General features: G+C 31.6%; 1 protein-coding gene and 1 long non-coding RNA gene across 3 annotated transcripts; one reads left to right on the top strand and one right to left on the bottom strand.

Moving 5' to 3' along the window:
* Window positions 1-3868: 3868 nt before the first annotated feature.
* Window positions 3869-8779, bottom strand: LOC118040656 (uncharacterized). Of its 2 annotated transcripts, XR_004686119.2 has the most exons (3): window positions 8387-8779; window positions 5257-6094; window positions 3869-4806 (listed from the first exon to the last, which is right to left on the bottom strand). It is a non-coding gene; the product is annotated as an uncharacterized lncRNA (long non-coding RNA). The 2 variants fall into 2 exon arrangements; XR_012168646.1 differs by lacking the exon at window positions 3869-4806 and having other exon boundaries at window positions 5805-6094; window positions 8464-8779.
* Window positions 8780-9012: 233 nt separating this feature from the next.
* On the top strand, window positions 9013-12044 carry LOC118040655 (signal peptidase complex subunit 3B). Its single transcript, XM_035047641.2, has 6 exons — window positions 9013-9232; window positions 9316-9363; window positions 10694-10756; window positions 11259-11312; window positions 11562-11648; window positions 11722-12044. The coding sequence occupies exons 1-6, from the start codon at window positions 9107-9109 to the stop codon at window positions 11845-11847; spliced, it is 504 nt and encodes a 167-aa protein (XP_034903532.1). The 5' UTR covers window positions 9013-9106; the 3' UTR covers window positions 11848-12044.
* The last annotated feature ends 6322 nt before the right edge of the window (window positions 12045-18366 follow it).

The raw sequence follows: 18366 nt of genomic DNA, 5'->3' as shown, positions 1-18366 counted from the left end.
TTAACTATTCGGATTAAAAATAGTTAATGATATCAATGGGTAATGTCGGTATCGGCAAACTCATGGAACTTGATTAGCTTTCCTAAGGTGAAAGCTAATGATGTCGAGTCCTTGACATCAACATTCCCGAAAACATCTTAAGGTATTTATGGAACACTGATTAATTATTTCAGATTGAAAATAGTTAATGGCATCAACAAGTTATATAGACATTGACATTCCCAAGGATTTGATTAGCCAGTCTTGGTAGAGGCGACTAATGACACTAACGGAAGTCATTAGTGTCGACATTGCCCTGCCCAGATTTGTAAAGAGGCGGCTTAATTGGTATTTCAAAAAAGAAAAAATAAAAGGGGGGAAATAAGATTGATAATAATTATAAATAGGAATGTTGAACAATTTCAGGAATAATAAATGGAGACAGAATAAAAGAAAATTTAATGAGAATTTCAAGAAACTACGATTGTGCACCTTTGAGTATATATTTATATTTATATGTATACGTGTTGTGTGATTTCCTTTCTCTAATATATTTCTCTTAACATAATTGCCTTGAACATTATGTAATTGCAGGACCGTCACATTCACACCAGGAGGAATGTTTTTGGTCCTTCAATATTCTTTTGTATAATCTAGAAATTGAATGAATATTAATGTATTTTGTCTTAAGAAATTATATGACTTGAAATGTAATAATAGTTTGTATGTTTATTGTTGGAAGTAAATTATACTACTTATACTTGTAAACTTAATGCTTGTTCAATTTTGTTTATTTATGAATTAATGCATGTCTAGTGTAGAAGGGAAAAAAAATGAAAATAGGATATAATATACTTGTGCCCATGAATAATTTGTTGTTGAGACTCACAATGATGGTGATATGGTTGAGAAATGAGTTTAAGATGTGTGCAGGATAAATTATCGACAACTCGGGACCTCTTGATATGGAGAAAAATTTCAACAATTGCTAGTTATGTATTTTTTTTTTTTAAATTCCTCACAATTTTCCTTATATGATTAATGTGTTTAATTTTGAAACCGAGAATATTACATTCCAAGTTTATAATTACTTAGTGGTATGCTATAATGTTGGCATATCAATTCTCACATGTGTAAAAGCCTTTAACCGTGACGAAATCACCTTTAATTATGTTCAAACCAAAATATGTTGCATCCTTAGCCTTGGATGATCCTTGTATTGCACCCTGTTATTGTGATAAAAAGAAGAAGAAGATAGAATTGGATGAATAGTTAAAAGGTGGTCATTTGTTTAATGCAGGCTAAACTTATGATCAATTGACCATGTAACTAACAATAAATAAAGGGTAAGAGTATGCCTAATCGATATTTTTTAAAAGTTTTATTGAAGTTAGCACATTTAAAATAATTTAATAGGAATCTAAATGGATTATTACAATTCTATTCATAACATAAGGTCTGTTAAATTAATGTAGTAATCTAATGTTAGGAACCACCTTGAATCAAGAAAAAAAAATGTAGTAAAGTTATAATAATTTTTAATGATTGTCTTTGGCTTTTGTTAATTGTCATTGTATAGCAAATCCTTAAAGGAAATTGTCTTCTTTTGATTATGAACAGGTAATTGACATTATTAATCGAAAAATAATTCTTAGGGTAAAGATTTTATCCCTAACGTTGTTTCCTGTCATTCTTTGAGCCTTGATGACTCATTTGACAAGTTATGTAATGATAAACCTTGTTCCATTACATAGACCTACAACTGGGTTAAGGTTCCTAAGCAACATAACTAGTGTCCTTAATTTCAAAGCAAGAGCGTGTGAAGGGACACCATTGAATTCAAGTTGATTTATAAACTCAATTGGATATAATAATTCTGTGTTGTTTCTACGACTAAAATATTTTTTAACAGAATTTGTGTTAAGATAAATCTCCAAATGACCCTGTTTGATATTGAAAATGAAATCATTGATCTCATAAACAATGATGTTCTTGGGTGTAAAACTATCACCCTTTCTTTGAAATAAGATGGGTCAACTTGAGGTTGCTCAATGTTAGGATAGATGCATGAAACCATAAAGGGATTTGAAATCTTGAATGTATTGTACATCCACTAGGAAACAACTGAGAAGCAATCCCATAAGAGGTAACAATAAGAACAATCAAACCCTTTGATCTAACACTATTAATTATTGCATGCCACAAAAAAATCTTTCATGTTCCACCATGTCCATGAACAAATATAAGGCTTTGTTTGTTTTGGGCAATAAACTCCATAACTTAATTGTAAACTCTCTTTTGATATGAGTTAAGACGTGCCAAAGATGATAAATGATTGGTCCTAAGCTGAACAATATCATAATTAAGCTCTTCTTTCAAAAGTTTGTTTCTAATCTCAACCATTAAAACACCATTTGGCATCGACAGTTTATGATCTTCAAAAGATGTCACTGAAGCATTAAATAGTTACTCAAGCTCATAGTGCATATAATTCATTAGCTCATTGCCAATTAAACAAATATTTGGCATAAAAATATGCTCTTAGTCTGTGTTCAATATCATCACACATCGATCACTAGAATTGATTAAGAAGACCATTTGGATCAACAACCTCATAGTAAAGAATTATGCTCACAAAGAGCTATCTTAGTTGTGAAGATGATGTTTTACAATAACCTCTGAAAAAGCTTCATTCCATTCTTCATCATCCCCTAGAAGGCCGAAAGCTTTGTAGAATAAACACTTTGGCTTTCCCTTACGACCATATTTCAAAAGTTAAGAGCCCTTCTTCAAAGAAATTAAAGCCTGCAAAATGCAGAAAGATGAACTAGTGGCGTGATACAATTGGCATTTGGATGATATGTTACTAAGACAACAAAAAAACAAAAAGGTGTCATCTTTGAATTTAGTTAATTTTTTTACACATATTTTGGCACAACTGCTGGGAGAGATGAGAATTGAGAAGCAAAGAGAAAATGAGAGAAAAAAGGGAAGGGATTGGGAGAAGATGATGAGAGGCAGAGAAAAGAGAGGTGGATGATGAGAGGGAGAGAAAGGGGGGTTGTTAGAAGATGATGAGAGGAGGGAGGGAGGGGGATGATGAGAGGGAGAGAAAGAGGGGCAGTGAGAAGATGATGAGAGGATGGAGGGAGGGGGGCGGCGTCTGCTGAAAGTTAGTTTAGGTGTAGGGTTTTTTCTATTTATACTTGCTTTTTTTTTTTTTTAAGTGATGGTATGGTTGAACCGGTTCGGTTTGCTTCGGTTTAATCGGTTTTGGACTTTAGAAACCGAAACCGAACCGAACCAGAATTTTTTTGATTTTTTAGTCGGTTAATTCGGGTTTTTTTTTCGGTTCGGTTTTTTCGGTTTTTTTTTTTTTCCGGTTTAATCGGTTTATCGGTTTTTTTGCTCACCCCTAAGTGTTGTATTGTAGTAAAAGTTCTCTATTGCATGGGAAAACAAAATAATTAGAGAGAAATGCCACCTTTCACCATTTGGAAACACGATGTAAACAACGTTTCAAAAAGAATTATTTATTTTATTAAACATTTATTTTTTTTGTGTTTTGGATCATTTTGATGTGCTGATTTCAAAAAATGATTTTTAAAAAATAAAAAAAAATATATTATTTTAATGTATTTCGATACGAAAAGCATTTTTAAAAAACAACCATAACTACACTCTCAAATAGATAGACAATTTAGGATAGTCTCGACGGCTGGAATAAACAAACCCACCCTCATCAAACACAATAGACTCTTTATTATTATTATTATTTTTTTTTGTGAATCACTTGGAGTGCTTGCCTTGCTTTATACATTGTGCTTTTGGGTTTGCAATTCTGCGTGGACCATGCAACGTAAATTTTGAAACAATCTCATAACAAGGAGGATCTTCATTTTTATCATGTATTTCAACTGAAACAATGGAATCAACGTCCTCATATGATGAAAATTTAAATTTGGTTGCAAGCCAAATAAGTAAATGAGTGTGTGCCAACCCTTTTTTTAGAATTCAATATTGCAAACATCTACAAACAAGAACTCAAAAAACAATAAAAATTTCTTTGTTGAGCCACTGAACCAAGAAATAAAACGATAAAATTCTTAGCGGAAAGAAAATACCAGCAATTGTTTGCCCGAAGGGTTTTTCTGATTTAATAAACATCACCATATCAATAAGCTTATACCTAAGAACACGCGCAACAATGTCAAGCTTATCTTCAAGTTGATAATTCTTTGTTTTCTTAATCTCTCTCTTGATCTCAGGCCAGTTGACATTGTTGGTGAATGTTATAAAAAGGTCTGGATTCCTCTATAAGCTTCGCTCCTAAGATCATCTTGGTTTGAATGAATATAATCAAACCGCTCCTACTCAACATTAACAAATGCATTAACCAAAAATTATTGGTACAAACAACAGCTTTTGCTCAGAGTACAATCGCCTCCATCCTTTTCATGAATGAGTTAATCGTAGCATGCTCTCATTGTAACCCTTTGAAGCTTTGCACGCGCTTGTTGTTCTTGGTTTGCAGATGCAATGTCAGTGTGATACCCATCTTCTCCATAAGGAAATAGAAGTGGATATTGAAGAGACATGAATTTTGGGTGCAATTTTGATGTTCTTTGTAAACCCCATGAAAAACTCTCAGCAATAATATCTCGATCAGTCTGAGAATCTCCAATGTCTTTGACGACCAAACCACCCATGTCATTGGAAGAAGGATCATCATATTCTCTTGAATCACCAACTCTTTTGCTAACTAACTGAAGCTTGAAATTAGGACCATCAATTCCATTGAGCCTATGACGAACTTGTCTCAACAATCTAACCAATTCATTGCAAGAATCAAGCATTGTAATAAGTCTGTTAACCACATCCTCATTCAAAGTCGATGGAGAGTCATCATAATTAAATGGATGAAGCCGATTGCTAACTTCATTTTCAGTGTCAAAGATGTAGAATTGTGCAAATCTTGATGGTTGATTGTCAATGGGCAAAAGTGAGCCCATAAGGTGGTGGCAGTAGCCACTTATTTTAAAGACACATGATCCCATTTGAGACTTTAACAACATGATCAATCTTAACCCCCATTGAAGTAAAAGCAAACGTTGAATTATAAGCGCTGGCACTTGCATGTTTTATTTCCGAAATCAATGAACTGGACTAAATGTGTTATCGAAAACCCAAATTTGGAATGAAGAATAAGAACATGAGAGGCTATAACTGTGAAATCAAAATAAAAAAAGTCTAACTGCACATCCAAAAAATACTTACGCTTCCTCTTCTTTTGAAAAGATGCCTGACCAATGCTAGCATTTTGAACAGGAAGCGTTGCTCGGAGCACATTGGCTTGATTGCTTGAAGCCAAACAATTTGTCTCAAGAGAGGTTGAAGTGTTAGAGGACAAAGGATCAGACATATGAATATGATTTACTTTATCTATAAGAATTTGTTGCCCCAAAGAAGTTGATAAAGAACTGGACCCAACATTACTACCATGGTTTCCAAAGACTTGTATAGGAGTAACTCGAGTGTTCCAAGAACTTGGGTTGTCAGAACACAAAGAGTTGTCAAGGGCATAACACATTCCAACAAGAGTTTCTAGAGGATAATGGCATAGCCAGGCTGAAGATGTTGGTGACGACTTGTCATTGTGAAGACTTTCAATAAGAAAAAGCTGTATAGTTAAATGGTGGAAAAAAATCTTTATGTAGGAACAAGATAACAAAATTTATTCATGGGCCTAGACGATCTATTGATTGATCCTTCACCGAAATTGAGAAGAATATAGGTGCGACGATGAGCTGAACAAAACAAATACGAGTAACAACCACAAAATAAGATTGCTGAAGCAAATAACCAAAAGTGTAATGGCAAGTATCTGAGGGCTGCACCAAAAAAAGGTTAGAGTTCCTAATAACGCCAAAAAATGTTACATAATCTGCGAGGATGGATGCAAAGGTCAGACCGAAAAAGAAATAAAAATGAAAGAAAGGGTGAGCACCTGATATTGTAATAAGAAAAGAAGCTGATTGCAATGTGGCAGAACCGAAGAAGGAACCACCCAAAAGAGCCTTATAAGATGCTTGAAGGAATACAATGCCACGCACCCCTGTAAAACCTCCAAATGAGACAGCAAGCAAGGTCTAAGAGTTATAACACAAGGCATTTTTAATAAAAAATTGTCAAAGCAATATATGTATACACACATAAATAAAACACCCATAATAGATAAATCAATGGCAAGTAAACAGCCCCAGCAATTACACCAGTAAAGAAGCAGCAATCGACAAGTTAAAAAAAAACAAGTCAATAGCAAAAGAGCATGAAAGTAAAGAACAAAAGAAGCACAGGTGCCTCTGCAAAATATGCAATGAGGCAACAACCAAGTCAGTTTTTAAAAGATATAATGAACCACAAAGCTTATTCCATCTTTGAAATGAACAACCATAATCTTTAAAGAGAAAGCCTAATGAGTTTCGACAAAGAAAATTCCCTCCCCCAATGAAAACTGGCAGCATTGAAAGCAAGGCAACCATATAATTTTTAAAGGGCAAGCATACATCCAATCCAAAATGACCAAAAAAGCATGAAAAAGAGAGAACATGTTGTCTCTGAAAATCATGAAAAATAATGAAAAAGGTATTGGATCCGTCAAAAAAAGAAAGAAAAGAAAACATAAAAGAAGCACCAATTGCTGTAGTGGAAAAAACCAAGTTCGTTGCAAAAGCGGCTGTCAACAACACATCGCAACAAAGTTGTGAATAAAAGCACAAAAAAACCACAATAAATAGGTGCATCACCATTGACATAGAAGGAACCCTTTGGCAAATCTAAAATGGAAGCATTGAAACCACGACAGTCATTTAATTTGAGCAATGCAAGGGTAATAATGAAAGAAGAAAAGGGCAACATTTCAAAGGGAAAAAACCAAAGGAGAAGACGGCAAACTCATCTGCCAATTCAATCTGGCAGCATTGAAGGCAAGGTAACAACATACATTTTACAAGGCAAGCATATTCCAAAGAACAAATGATCCAAATAGCATGAATAGAAAGATCAAAATGTATCTCAAAAAGCATGCAATAGTGTCAAAGAAGTGCAAGATCCTTCATCAAAAAAATAAAACACAAAAGAAGCACCAAGCCATGTAAGAAATTAAACCAAGTTCTTTGTAATAGCTGCTGCTAACAATACAACATAAGCAAGCTTCGAATTTATCAACCAAACACGCAAGAAAAAGGTGCTGGAGATTTTCCATAGAAGAAAGTAGCGGAGTATCCTTAATTAAAAAAAAAAAAAAAGGTAAACCAAAAAATCAAGGAAAAAAAACAGAGTTAAACTTAAAAGCCTCTGCCCACAACGAGGCATAATCCAACCATGATTTAATCAACAAAAACACACAGGAGAAAGGTGAGAAGTGCAGGATCCTTGACTAAAGAAATAAAATCCAAAGAAACAGTAAACAATTTAGGAAAAAGACCCATGTTAAACGCAAAAAATTCTTTCAACAACACAGCTTAATCCAGCTGTGAATTTATTAGCCAAGCACGCTAGCGGAAAGTGAGAAGTGCAGGATCCTTAACCAAAAACAAAAAAAAAAAAAAAAAAAGATCAAAGAAACATTAAATGATTTAGGAAAAATAGCCAAGTCAAACGCAAAAGCATCTGACAACAAAATAGCATAAACCAGTAGATAATTTATCAAGTAATCACGCAAGAGACAGGTGCAGTAGTTATGCTATAGCAGGAAACCTATTAGCCAATCTAAAATGGCAGAATGGCAAACACGGCAGTCATCTAAATCAAACAGGGCAAGGTAAAGAATGGAAGTAGATAAGGGCAACACAACACGCAACATCGAATGGCTGGCAAGGCAAATAAAACAAAGCCATAGCACAAAGAAAAAAACTCACAGCGCAGGGCACCAATGAAACAGATGAGTAGGCTAACCAAGAACCGACCGAAATCTAATCTCTCTCAGTTCAAAGTACAAAAGCCAGAGCTCCAAATAAAAAAAAGTCAGAGCAAAAACGATAACTGAAATTGAGAAACAACTGCCAGCCAAAAAAAAATGCAACAAATAAGCAGAAGGACAACAACAATCACCGGCCAGGTGAAGCAATGGCAGAAAAGTACCCAAAAAGAAAATCATGCAGACCCAAAAGAGCAGAACGAAAGGAAATGGCAACCCAGAAATGACCCTAAAACCATGCGCCCCTACAAACCAAAAATAAATGACGTGAAAGCATGACAAACCCAATGGAAACAGTAGCATGCTATCTAAAGAAAATTATAAACAAGAAAAGAAAATGAAGTGACAGAACAACAACCAGATTTTTGGGAAATTAAAAAATAACTCTCAAAAACCAAACCAAATGAGAACAATTTAAAAAACACTAACCAACAGCCCCCCTGACAGCACAAGAAGGCCAGCGAGAGGCAAAGGAACCGAATTCTTCAAACTAAAAGCAAACGAACCTAATAATGTCCAATCCAACCGAGAAAGCAGCAGCTCTCCCAATGCTACCGAAGGACAAAGGGCCCAACAAATTGGGTTTTCCATTTAATGCACGATTATGATTACATGCCATTTCCTCTGAGACAACACCAGAAACACAACAGAGCAGCGACTTGCAACAGGAAGTCGACACCAGAGAAGCCGGAGCAAGTGAAGAGAAACCTCAAAGCAAAGAAGCCCATTGCAGCTAAATCACAGCCACACACAGCCGAGAAGACGAAGAGGCAAGGCCAAGCCTGCATACCAACAGCCAGGCTTGGTTCACGGCAGCAACATTTGTGAATAACCCAACGCCCAAGGATAATTTTGCCAGCAGCCCACAGTAAAAGCACTCTGCATGCACAGTGATCCAAACAGTAAAAATAATTATTCATTTTAAATTAATTTTTATGTTATTATATTATTTTAATGTGTTAAAATTAAAATAAAAATAAATATATATATATATATATATATTTTTAATAAACACAAGTTAAATAGACGTGAAAGCAGCCAATGAAAAGCACAATTTCAAACAAATCGCTGTCACTCACAAGGAAATAAACTCCTCCTCCTACCACTTCTGTCAAAAAAAAAAAAAAAAAACGACCGCGACATCAAAGAATGCATTCGTTCGGATACAGAGCGAACGCATTGCTAACGTTCGCCTTGACTATACTGGCGTTAATGTGTGCCATCGCTTCTTTCTCTGACAACTTCAGTTTCCCTTATCCTTCTGCCCAAATCCAGGTTCCTCTGTCATTCCGTCGATTTAATGTTGTTTGAATCTAATTGCAACTTCTAAATCATTTTCTTTAATTGGGGTTTTGTAGATAGTGAAATTCAACTGGTTTCAAAAGCAGGCACATGGAAATGATGAGGTGATTGATTCTTTCATTGCCCTTTTCTTATAAAGATTTTGAGTTGTATAAATTGATGGGATTTGTTAAATTTCTTAGTTGTTTAAATTGAATAAACATAATCACTTTTGGGTTCAATTTGTTGCTAATATAAGATGCCACGTGGGTTTTTATAGGTGTATAAATTTGTGTACAAGTAGGTTTCAAGATCTGGGTTGAGTGGATTAATTTTTTAGATTAAGGTTGCATAATTTGTATTCATTGATTTGTTGAATTGAGTTTTTAGTATTTCTATTGATATGTAGCTCTAAGTGTATTTATTTATTTATTTATTTATTTTTCTTAATGTATAAGAAAAGGCTTAGAGGTTAGCATTCTCTCAGTGGTTTGATCTTCTCTTTGTTAGTGTGCTTAGGTTCTAGTTCGTCTAGCTAATTCCCTTTATTATTTTTGTCCTGCTACCTGAAGATACTGTCTTGGCTTACACTTTCTGAAAACCCTAATGTCAAAATATTCACCTACGTGGAGATTTTGAAAATTAAGCAGAACAATCCCGTTTCTCCCGCTTAGTACTGGTTTAGACCAGATTTCGCCTCTAGCAATTGTTAACGTGCATGAGATTGTAATTGCTAAATCCACAGGAGAATTGCTTTCAGCTTATTAGATGATCTGCCTATGAATCTTTGTTATCAAAGAACTTACTAAAATTTATGGACACTTCTGATAGCACTAAAAATTGTCAAATACAGAATTGAAATAGTTTGCAACTTGATACATGAATGTTTAAGAGTAAAATGATATCAGAACACAACTTCTGCCATCCACGTTGCATCTTTAACTGTTCAGCTTATATATTGGATTTGGCCCATTACAATATGGTTCCTTTGTCTGTTTCAAGAAATTCAAACCAAAAGTCGACCACTTCTTTCATCATGCTAGATATTTTAGTTATCTAGTTATTGGTTGAAAAAGTGCTAAAAACATTATACTGGGGAAGGGATTACATTGTACGTGTTGACCATTGAGTTAATATGGGATCAGCTTCTTGGCTTTTCTGTGCCTGTGCATAGAAGTTTTGAAGATGGAATGAATGTTGATTGAAAGAACTTCTTACAGAGTGATGCATGTAAGTTTGCAGGATGGTGCAATTTCTTCTTCCAGAAGACTGGTCTGATTGATTGTGTTGATTTTTCTTTTTTCCTTGTTCATCTGAACTATTTTAAGATAATGTATGATTGTCAAACATTCTTTTGTTTGAGATGCATCAGTGTAGATGCAGGCGCTTTATTCTGGACACTTGATAAGCTAGCAATGATTCAATGCTGATTGAACTGCCCATTATTTAATGCAGGTCAGCCTCACCATGAATATAACAGCTGATTTACAGTCACTGTTTACATGGAACACAAAGCAGGTATGTAATTTGAAATAGTAGTATATGTGTTTCTCCTTTGGTGTGATAGGTGTTATATTTTTTTCTTTCATTTCAGAGTTGTAAATCTTTGACTCTCATGCTGAGGCAAGCCATAGATGGCTGTTCTATGAATGCAATCCAAGTAGTCAGTACATTTTATTTACTAAACCAACCACTCTATTATAGTTTCCACATTCTGACAAGTTGGGTTTTGGATGCCCTAAGAAAATTTGGAATCCTATGTAAAACTTCTTTTTGTCTCATAGTTGGGACATTGCTGGGACAAATGACTTCAATATGGAACTGATTTGCTTATAGTTTAAAAACAAATCTTTTTGCTGCCTTTGTTATGTTTGTTAGGATTTTGAATTGATGGGTCACCGAAATTTTTTGGTCTTTTACATTTTCATGTTGGTTATTCTTTAAAGATGATTCAAGTATATAATGATCATCTTGATAGCCAATTCAAACATTTAATAATCATGACTGTCACTTATTGCAGCTTTTCATATTTGTAGCAGCTGAGTATGAAACCCCCCAGAACTCATTGAACCAGGTACAATATGTGTTTGCACTCATTTAAAGTACGCTCTTTTCCATTTTGGTTCTTGTCTTTCTCACTTTGAACCTTAGTTTTTATACACTTATGAGGCAAGCATGGAGCTGAATCAGTTTGCCTTTTCCATTTGCCTTGTTACACATACAGGCACTACACATGCGCATTTCCTTTTCACTTCTACTAGTGTCAGGATCTACTGCATAAAACTATGTCCACTTCTCAACTCTTTCTAAATGTTTGTCATAGGTGTCTCTCTGGGATGCTATTATACCTGCCAAAGAGCATGCGAAATTTTGGATTCAAACTGCAAACAAGTACCGTTTTATTGATCAGGTATCATCCATCAACCATCTCAGGTGCTACTCTTGCTAAGTTTCAGAACTGAACATGGTTTTTCCTTGTGCAGGGAAGCAATCTTCGTGGTAAGGAATTCAACTTGACGTTGCACTGGCATGTCATGCCCAAGACTGGCAAGATGTTTGCTGACAAATTAGTCATGTCTGGATTCCGCTTGCCTGAGGAGCATAGATGAGGATAGGGCATCTACGGTGTATGTTTTTGTTGTAACTTTAGCCATTAAATATGGGATGATAAAGATCAGCTAAATTAAGAAAACTACAGACGGGGTAAAAGTTTCATCATTGAGGTAGAAATGAGCACGACTTGGAATTTTGAGCCCCTGGGTTTATTTTTTGGGCAAGTGTTGGTTTCTGTCTTTGGTTTTGGATATTTCCTGCTCTCCTTTTTTGAATTAGGTGCGCCACAATTCCTATTAAAATTAAAATTAAATTAAAAAAAAAAAAAAAAAAAAAGATAAGAGTCCTAAAATTATTGTTCATGCATTTTGCATTAAGAAAATTTATTTTGTTCAAATTTTTCCATTCCAGTCTTCAAATAATTGTTTTTTAATTTAATCTTTCTATATTGTGTTGGTTGAAAATTGAGATATATGATTTGTTTTTAATAAGCTTATTGCAATAAAAGATTAGAATTCAATTTTATTAGGTTGATATTTGATTTTGCAAAATAGAATTTAATTTTATTGTAAAAAAATATAATAATTAAAATTTATGTAGCATTTAAAATTGTGGTAGCGGTTGTTTTTTAAAATATTTATAGTTTAGAAATATATTAAAAGTAATTTTTTTAATCTTTTAAAATATATTTTTGAAATTAGCACATACAACTTCAAAAAACATAAAAAAATAATTTGAAGCAAAAAAAAATTAAAACTTTCAAAAATGTTTTTTATAGCAAAAACACACTTTAGTTAGTAATCATAGAGGTTTTTTTTTTTTTTTTTTTTTTTACCATTAATCATCCCTTGCCAAAACTAATGGAATTTTTTCATTTTTATTTTTGGGTCTTTTTGGTTTGAAAATTTTATGTCTTGGTTCAAAACTTTATTTTTATCATGTTTCAATCTTTGAATTCAAAAACGTAAAAACTCTGAAAAATTATCCAGAAGAGAAAAAGTTATTGATTGATTATTTTTTACAACTAAAATAGTTGATTTTAATATCAATGAGTTACATTTAATTAGCAAAGTTTCATTTAATTGTTTTTGATATTTTATCTTATTAAAAAAGTAGCTTAAGGCTTGAGAGTTTTTTCCCAAGATAAGTTTAGGTTTATGATTGATTAAAAGGTTATTTTAAGATTAGAAATGAGTGTTTGTTAGGGTTTTTTTAGGTGAAAAGAGACTAAAAACAAATACAGGGTCAAAATACCCTTGTCTCAGACTTTCCAATGACCTCTCCCTTAGTTACCAGAATTTACACCAGCAAATGACAACTTGTTTGCATTGTTTTTTTCTTTTTAAAAAATAAAAGAATGAATGATGTGTATTTTGCCCTTTAACATAATAATAAAAAAAAAATCATGGAGGCTTGGTGTGCAAGACTGACTTACTTTAGAGGCCAAGTGCATTAGCCCATAAAACTAGTCTCTTTTTACAAGCCAAATGCGCTAGGCCACCCAAGCCATATGCCTAGCCAATTTTGTTCTTTATCTTTTTTTTATATATATATATTTTTCCTAGAATTTTAATTTAAATCCATTAAAATGACTTCCTTAAAAATTTATTTTAATTTTTTTTACCATTAAGATTTACTCTCTTTTTTTACCATATAGTCTTTTTTATTATTATATTAGAAGTGTTATTTTTGTATAACCCTTCATGAATTTTAATTTTTTTCAATCGTTTTCCTACACATGTCTATTTTTATTATCATATAATTAAATAAAAAAATAATTTCAAAAAATAAAGTTGATGGACCCAACAAGGTACATGATCTAAGACATGTTTTTTACGACTTATCTCGAGTTGACCTGGATAAATCCAAAATATTATTGACTCAATATTTTAAAAAATAATATTAAAACATTGTTATGTTGAGATTTTTTAAAGTCAAATCGGTTTTTTGCTAGGTTGACCGGGTCGCGCACTAGGACTCACTTAGTCAACTATGTCATATAAGTCACTACCAAAAATTGAAAAACATCAACAAAATATTATATCGTCGACAAGTTTCTCATTAGGGATTGTAGTTTCATCGGTAATTTCATTGGCAATTCAAATACTAATGGGATTTTTTATGGAATGCTGATGAATTATTTGCACCAAAAATTAGATTTTATCGCTCATTTTATGTCAATAAGTCTGATGAAAATTAATTTCCAACGAGATTTTTCAGTTGTTGATTCCATTAGAAATTCTCAAAGCTTCTATAACTTTATGACAAATTAAATAGGAATGGAGATGTTTGTTGGTGATTTCATCAATGTTTTTGTTATATTTTTTTTGGTTGGTTGTTATAATTCCTTAGCTAACCTAAACATACAATAATAATAACACCAAACATCTTCAAGCTAACAATTGTTCACATTAAACTCACTACCACACAAAAAAAAAAAAACTTATGGAATTATTAAAACAATGAACATATCTAAAAAAAAAAAAAAAGCATAAAACATAATCGAAAAAACACAAATATAATGCACTATAAAGTATCAAAAAATATCTTTCACAATTTCAATTTTATTACACAATGAAACATTACATCTAAATCAATTCAATATCTTTTAATCGGAATCCTCTTTATTTTCTTCGTTGTCATGTGCAACATCATCTTCTTCGTTGAATTCAATGTCAATCTCATCAATTTCAAGATGCAAACCTAATGGATGTAAAAATCCAGAAACCTACAACAAAGTAGATGACAAACTTAAAAAGCCAAAAATCAAGTTCGTGATAGAAAACCTTGACCTAGAGATAATTAATTATCAATTCTACACAAATCTCATTTTCCATCAAAATGTGAATTGAACAATAAAATTAACAAAAATAATAATTAGTACCCAACTAATTATCTATCATTTGCTCAATTCAAACTTATTCAACCTAAATTAATATATTTTAATTATTATCAATTCCAAAAAAATCAATTTTCCTTAAATTTCTAATTTAACACTAAAATTGATAAAATATAATCGATACTCATTAAATTACATATTATTTATTCAATTATAATGCATATAAGTTAAAAAATAAAAAATTCAAACTCAATTTAATAATAAGATAAATAAAACCAATTTGTCCCAAATGTTGAGCAATTCTTAACATATAAATCATGTATTGATACAATAAATTTATCTAGAAAAAAGTTGTAAAACATTTAAATATACAAGTAAAAAATAAATACTACAAATAAATTTCAATAAATTAACTTAAAATATAAATGGATTAAAAAAAATAGACAGGCTTGCTAAGTTGGTGGTATGGAACATGATCCTATTAATGGAACCAAAAAAAGAAAGTTGACGCTATTAAACAATGTTGGTCGACGTTAGTTGATTGAATGACTAAATTTACAAGAGGGCTGCCAAAATTTGAAGAGGTTTGAAAAGGGGGCTGCTGCTATGTTTTATAGGAAATGAAGATGAAGGTATAGGGAGCGGGGAAACTGTCCGGTTTTAATTCCTTTAAAATTGCCAACAAAAATCTCATCGGTATTACTTACATGTAAAATTCCTGACATAATTATCGACATAATTTTAATTGATTTTTTTATTTATTATTTCCATTGAAAATTATCAACGACACTAATATTTTATCGCTTGTTCCATTGAAAATTATTGGAAAACTTTTTCCTCAATAATTCCGTTAGAATTTACTAATGGGGTATTATTCATTGTTATTTTTCGTTATTATTTGTTAATTTTCTAATAATGAGTCAACTTTTTCCCAATTTAAATTAAAAACTTGGACTAAGAAAGGGCCCAACCAGATAGGCATTTATTTTTAATTGAAATTCATTAGAATAAATGATAAAAAAATTGGAATATTATTTTATTAAATACTAAAATATATTAAGGATTTATTTTATCAATATCGTTCAGTTTTTACTTTATTTTTTAATAAGGTTATAACATATTTTTTTCTTAATATCAACGACTCTTTCTGTACAACCCTCTATTGTGTTAGCTTTTCCTGAATTTTTTTCTCAAACTTTATTTGATCATTTTCTAGTGCAAATTTGTTTTTTTTAAACTTTTATTAAATAAAATTAAATTCTAAAATATAAATTTAGTAGACAACCGAGTTAAGGACCCGATTCGTGGGCTTAGCAGGTAAACCAACTAAACTTGGGTCAATCCAAAACATTATCAATTTAATATCTTAAAAAATAAATCCAAAATGATATTGTCTTCAATTTTTTTGGGCCAAATCAGGTTTTGCATGGGTCAACCAAGTTGTGTTTGGACTTACGTGATAAATTAAGTCACATGAGATCAACTTAAGCCATGTTGAATTTGAAAACTGGACCAAGTAGGGAGCTAAGACAGGAGGTCTCTAGATCAACCCGGTGGGCAAGGCTAGGTTTAACGACACATCTAAAACATTTCCCACGACAATGAACATGAGGTGTATTATTGTTATATTTTGTTAATACATTCATATCAAAATTACCAAAAAAATATTATTTTTATTTAATTTAAACTTGCTTTTATTATTATTATAAGATTTTTTCTAAAAAGATATCTTGGTTGGAAAAAACTTGATAAAAAGAGAACGCGTTAATAAGATAAAAGGACTTTAATTAGAGGGATACCCTTTTTTTTTTTTTTTTTTATCTTGATTTCAATTTTTTTATGAAATTGGTTATGTTTGTTTTTTTTTTTTATTAAATAAAGGGCATACAACAAAAAATTATATTTTGTTTCAATAGAATACATACTATTACTTTTGTTGAAAAAAATATTGACATATAGTTTCTCATGGCACAAGATCAAAGATTTTAATCCACATCTATTTTTTCTGTTTCTCGATTTAGTTTTTTTTTTTTTTTTGTTAAGGATTCTTTTTTATATTTATTAGAGCATATAATTATTGATTTATTTTATTAAATACACATGTTGAATTCTCATTTCACAATTAAAATATTTCTTGATGAAAAAAAGCATCAACATAACTTCCAAATAGTTTTTTTTACGTTAAAAATCAACTTTTGATTAAGCTTGTGACAGACACGAGTAAATTAACTAGTTATCTAAGAGATCGCTAGCTAATAATGTTTCTTTAAAATAATTTAGATACTCATGAAAGCTTTGCTAAAAATAAATTGCATAATCCATATTATTACAAAATATATTACAAGGACAAGGTGTTTCACTTAAACAATCCATAATAGCTATAAGCTTACCTTTTAATTTCATTTTTAACTTTTTTTTTCTCTAATAGACAGCCTTTTATAATCAATTAAATGGTCAATTTGTTTAATAAAAAAAAATTCAATAAAAAAGAACCAAAGTATAAAATAAAAAGATAAGAAATTTTTAGTCCACAAACTTTCCCTATAGTTTTTTATATTTTTGTTTTAGTCCGAAAGTTAATTTTGTTAATTTTTCAATGTATGGGTTTGTGAGAGGAGAGAGAAACTAGTCAAATAATAGAGAAGAAGAAAAAAAAATTGTCAATTAGCCATATTTCAATTATAAAAAAGAAGGATATTAATGTCAACAAATTTCATTCAATAAAAAAATTTCCATGAAAATGTTTTGACCTTCAACTTGCATGAAAAAAGTAGATCAGGGTCAAGAGAAAATTTCTTTTTGTTTGACTATATTTGGACTAATTTAGGGATGTTTTGAATTGAAAAAGTGGTTTATTAAGGCACCAATGATGCTTATTCGGTGTTTTTGGATCAAAATAGGCTAAAAATATATTTTTAAGATCCAAAAAATTTATTCTCAATTTTCTGGCCATCTTTGTGGTGGACATGCATATATATATATATATATATATATATATATATATATAGCCCAAATGACATGTCATGTGCGCCCTAAAAAAACAAAGGGTTAGGCGCTCGGGCCTGGCCTCGTAGGCCAAACATGTCTGGCCTTTTTTATTTTGTTGGATTAGGTGTTAAGTCGTGGCTTCTTTGTATTTTTTTTTATCTATTTGGGTTTATATTTAAATGCAATATAAAAACAATTTAACATTATATTTTATTTATTATTCAATTTTATCCTGTTTCTCAAGTAATATTATAGGTTTTTTAAAAAGAATGTTAGTTACCCCCCAATTATTATGTGCCTAATATGAAAAAAAAAACAAATTATGAATATTTACTTAACATTAAATTTATGTTTTCTAAGATCTTGATACACACACACACACACACACACACACACACACACACACATATCAATTATATTTATCTTCAATGGTATATAAAATACTACTTCGTTTTACTGTTTTATTTTAAATTACTTTTAAAACCATGATGAATTTTTGTTTTGAAAATAGTCTTGCAATTTACAAAACATTCTAGGCATTGTGCTAGTCTTTAGTTTTGCAAGTGTCTTTTTTTTCTTTATCATATTATTAAATAAAAGATAGTTTCAAAAAACAAAAATTATTAAACCCAATGAGTCAATGACCCGGGTAGCAGATTTGACAAGTTAAACAAAGTTATTAAACCCGATAGAGTCCATGAATTGGGTCACAAGCTTGGTGGGTTAACCTGGACTAATGTTTTTTTTA

This window comes from Populus alba, chromosome 18 (genome assembly GCF_005239225.2).
Source record: "Populus alba chromosome 18, ASM523922v2, whole genome shotgun sequence".
Classification (NCBI taxonomy): domain Eukaryota; kingdom Viridiplantae; phylum Streptophyta; class Magnoliopsida; order Malpighiales; family Salicaceae; genus Populus; species Populus alba.
This window is presented reverse-complemented; position numbering and strand designations above follow the sequence as displayed.

Excerpts from the sequence above, each read along its gene's own strand:
- LOC118040655 (XM_035047641.2), top strand. The coding sequence starts at position 9,107 with ATGCATTCGTTCGGATACAGAGCGAACGCATTGCTAACGTTCGCCTTG. Across the intron at positions 9,233-9,315 it reads ATCCTTCTGCCCAAATCCAG|ATAGTGAAATTCAACTGGTT; the intron begins GTTCCTCTGTCA and ends GGGGTTTTGTAG. Across the intron at positions 11,313-11,561 it reads CCCAGAACTCATTGAACCAG|GTGTCTCTCTGGGATGCTAT; the intron begins GTACAATATGTG and ends TGTTTGTCATAG.